Below are 2,321 nucleotides of genomic sequence, written 5' to 3'. Positions count from 1 at the left end.
CTGGAGGCAGTCTCGGATCCTAATGCATATATTGGACCTGCAGTTCCTATTATAGCTGAGTGCTCTCTGATGACAATGCAATTTGCTCATATCTCCTTTGTTCATTGTAGTAGAGAGGCGAACTCAGTAGCGGATGCCTTAGCAAAACATTGTATTAGAGTTAAAAAGTCTGAAGTATGGGAAAATATCCCTGATTTAATTCTTCATCTCTTTGTAAACAATTTGGCTATCATTTGATGAATAAAGTTATGGAGCTTCAAAAAAAACAAAGGCCTAACTGAGATTCGTGCAAATAAACAAATTCTTGAAGCTCGCGGTCACCCGGTCCACTACCTATATATAAAAGATACGGAAATACTAACGTTCACACGTTTGGGCGTTTGCATCTCGTCCACACGCGTGGATCCATGTTTGTTTGTGATTGCACGAATCTTGGCATGTTTGTGGTGCCACGTAGGACTGGGCTGGTGCGTGAGCATTCATCTGGTCAACCACACGTCCGTTTCACCACACAAGAGGGCCGGTGTGTGGGCATTTAGCAGTTCGCCCACATGTCTGTTTTTACTCACGCATAAGGGCTGGTGTGTGGGCATTTGTCATCTCGCCCACACGCCCGTCTTCTCTCCCACACCCAATGCTGCCAGTTGCCATGTGTTTTGCAGTGTACATGGCAAATACCCTAGTGTGCTTGTAAGCAGATGGCAACTCTCTTTTTTTTACCCGAACATGTCAGTTGCCATGTGTTTTGCAGGGTACACGACAACTACCCTAGTGTGCTTGTAAGCAGATGGCAACTCTCTCTTTAACCGAAACATGTTATTTTGCCATGTCTCTTTGTAACGCTACACGGCAACTGCCTAGTGTTAGTAGGTGGCGACTCCTAAGGTTTTCAAATTATGGGAACTGTAGTAAAGCAGACCATACATGGCAACTGCCTATTGCTAGTAGATGGCAACCCCTAAAGTTTTTAAATCATGGCAACTATAGTAAACCAGACCATACATGACAACAGCTGCAGTTGTCCAAAATGGCATCTGGCACTTGACCTGAGATGGCAACTGCAGTTGAGCAACCATGGCAACTGCAGTTAAACGGGACATTGAAGAGGGTCCGGACTATGGCAACTGCGGGGACGCGTGGTTACTGTCACGCGAGGCGTGCGGGGCCGTGAGGTAGGTGGCTGAGAGAGGTCGTATGGGCGTTATCCATTTTGTCCACACGTTGACGTGTGAGAGGGACCGCGAAAAAAAAAACACGTAGGTGCTAATTATTTTGCCCACACATATGCGTGCGGGCTGATCTTCTTAAACACCACACAAAACGTGTGGCCAGATCTCTTAACGTCCACACATGTGGACTTTATCGTCATCCAAAAGATAAGAAAGGAAGCCAGCCGATGTACAATAATTCCAGAGAGAGGCACCAACCGCAGCTAACACAGGGATCAATGGCCGCGTCGGGAGACGACGACATGGCCGAGCTCGTGATCTCCTCGCTCCCGCTCGAGACACGGTGTCTGCCGTCCCCGCTGAGGCAGCACGGCGGCTTCTGGTTCTCGGAGCCATTTCTCCAGGGCATGGTGGCCGCACACGCACGGTTCAAGGCAAGGCCATCTGACATCCTCCTTGTTAGCTTCCCCAAGTCCGGCACCACCTGGCTCAAGGCACTCGCCCTCGCCACGCTCCACCGCACCGACCACCCGCCGCGCGGCCTCGACCACCCGCTCCGCCGCCACAATCCCCACGACTGCGTCGAGTTTCTTGAGAAGGCCTTCTCCATGTCTTTGGCTGCGGAGGACAGCGGCGGTGACGTGCTCGCGGCGCTCCCTTCGCCGCGCCTGCTCGCCACCCACATGCCTTACACGCACATGCCGAAGAGCGTCACGGCGGAGGGCACCGGGTGTAAGATCGTGTACATCTGCCGCGACCCAAAAGACGCGCTCGTCTCCATGTGGCAATTCACCAAGAAGAGATTGGCATTCGCCGTGGCGGCTCTAGATGATCCACCGAAGCCATACACAATCGATGAGATGTTCGAGCTCTTCTGCGACGGCAGATGCACCTGCGGCCCGCAATGGCACCACATCCTCGGCTACTGGGAGGCGAGCCGGAGGCAGCCGGAGAAGGTGCTCTTCCTCCGGTACGAGGAGATGCTCCTGGACCCGGTGGGCAACGTGAGGAAGCTGGCAGAGTTCATGGGGTGCGCGTTCTAGGGCGACGAAGAGGCAGCGGGGGTCCTGTTCGAAGAAAATGAGCTAGCAAGCTCCAAATCCTTGAATCGGTCAATGAGTGTTCCCTCTACTCCGAACACTGCGTCATGTG

General features: G+C 52.5%; 1 protein-coding gene across 1 annotated transcript; it reads left to right on the top strand.

Annotated features, from left to right (window-relative positions):
• The first annotated feature begins 1,386 nt into the window (after positions 1–1,386).
• On the top strand, positions 1,387–2,315 carry LOC119324257 (cytosolic sulfotransferase 12-like). Its single transcript, XM_037598020.1, has one exon. It carries the CDS (start codon positions 1,397–1,399, stop codon positions 2,210–2,212), a length of 816 nt encoding a protein of 271 aa, XP_037453917.1. The 5' UTR covers positions 1,387–1,396; the 3' UTR covers positions 2,213–2,315.
• Positions 2,316–2,321: the final 6 nt, after the last annotated feature.

This window comes from Triticum dicoccoides, chromosome 6B (assembly GCF_002162155.2).
Source record: "Triticum dicoccoides isolate Atlit2015 ecotype Zavitan chromosome 6B, WEW_v2.0, whole genome shotgun sequence".
NCBI lineage: Eukaryota > Viridiplantae > Streptophyta > Magnoliopsida > Poales > Poaceae > Triticum > Triticum dicoccoides.
The sequence above is the reverse complement of the archived record's forward strand: the minus strand, read 5'-3'. Positions and strand labels throughout refer to the sequence as shown.

Bases quoted from the DNA above. Each gene is read 5' to 3' on its own strand.
- LOC119324257 (XM_037598020.1), top strand. From the start codon at position 1,397: ATGTACAATAATTCCAGAGAGAGGCACCAACCGCAGCTAACACAGGGA.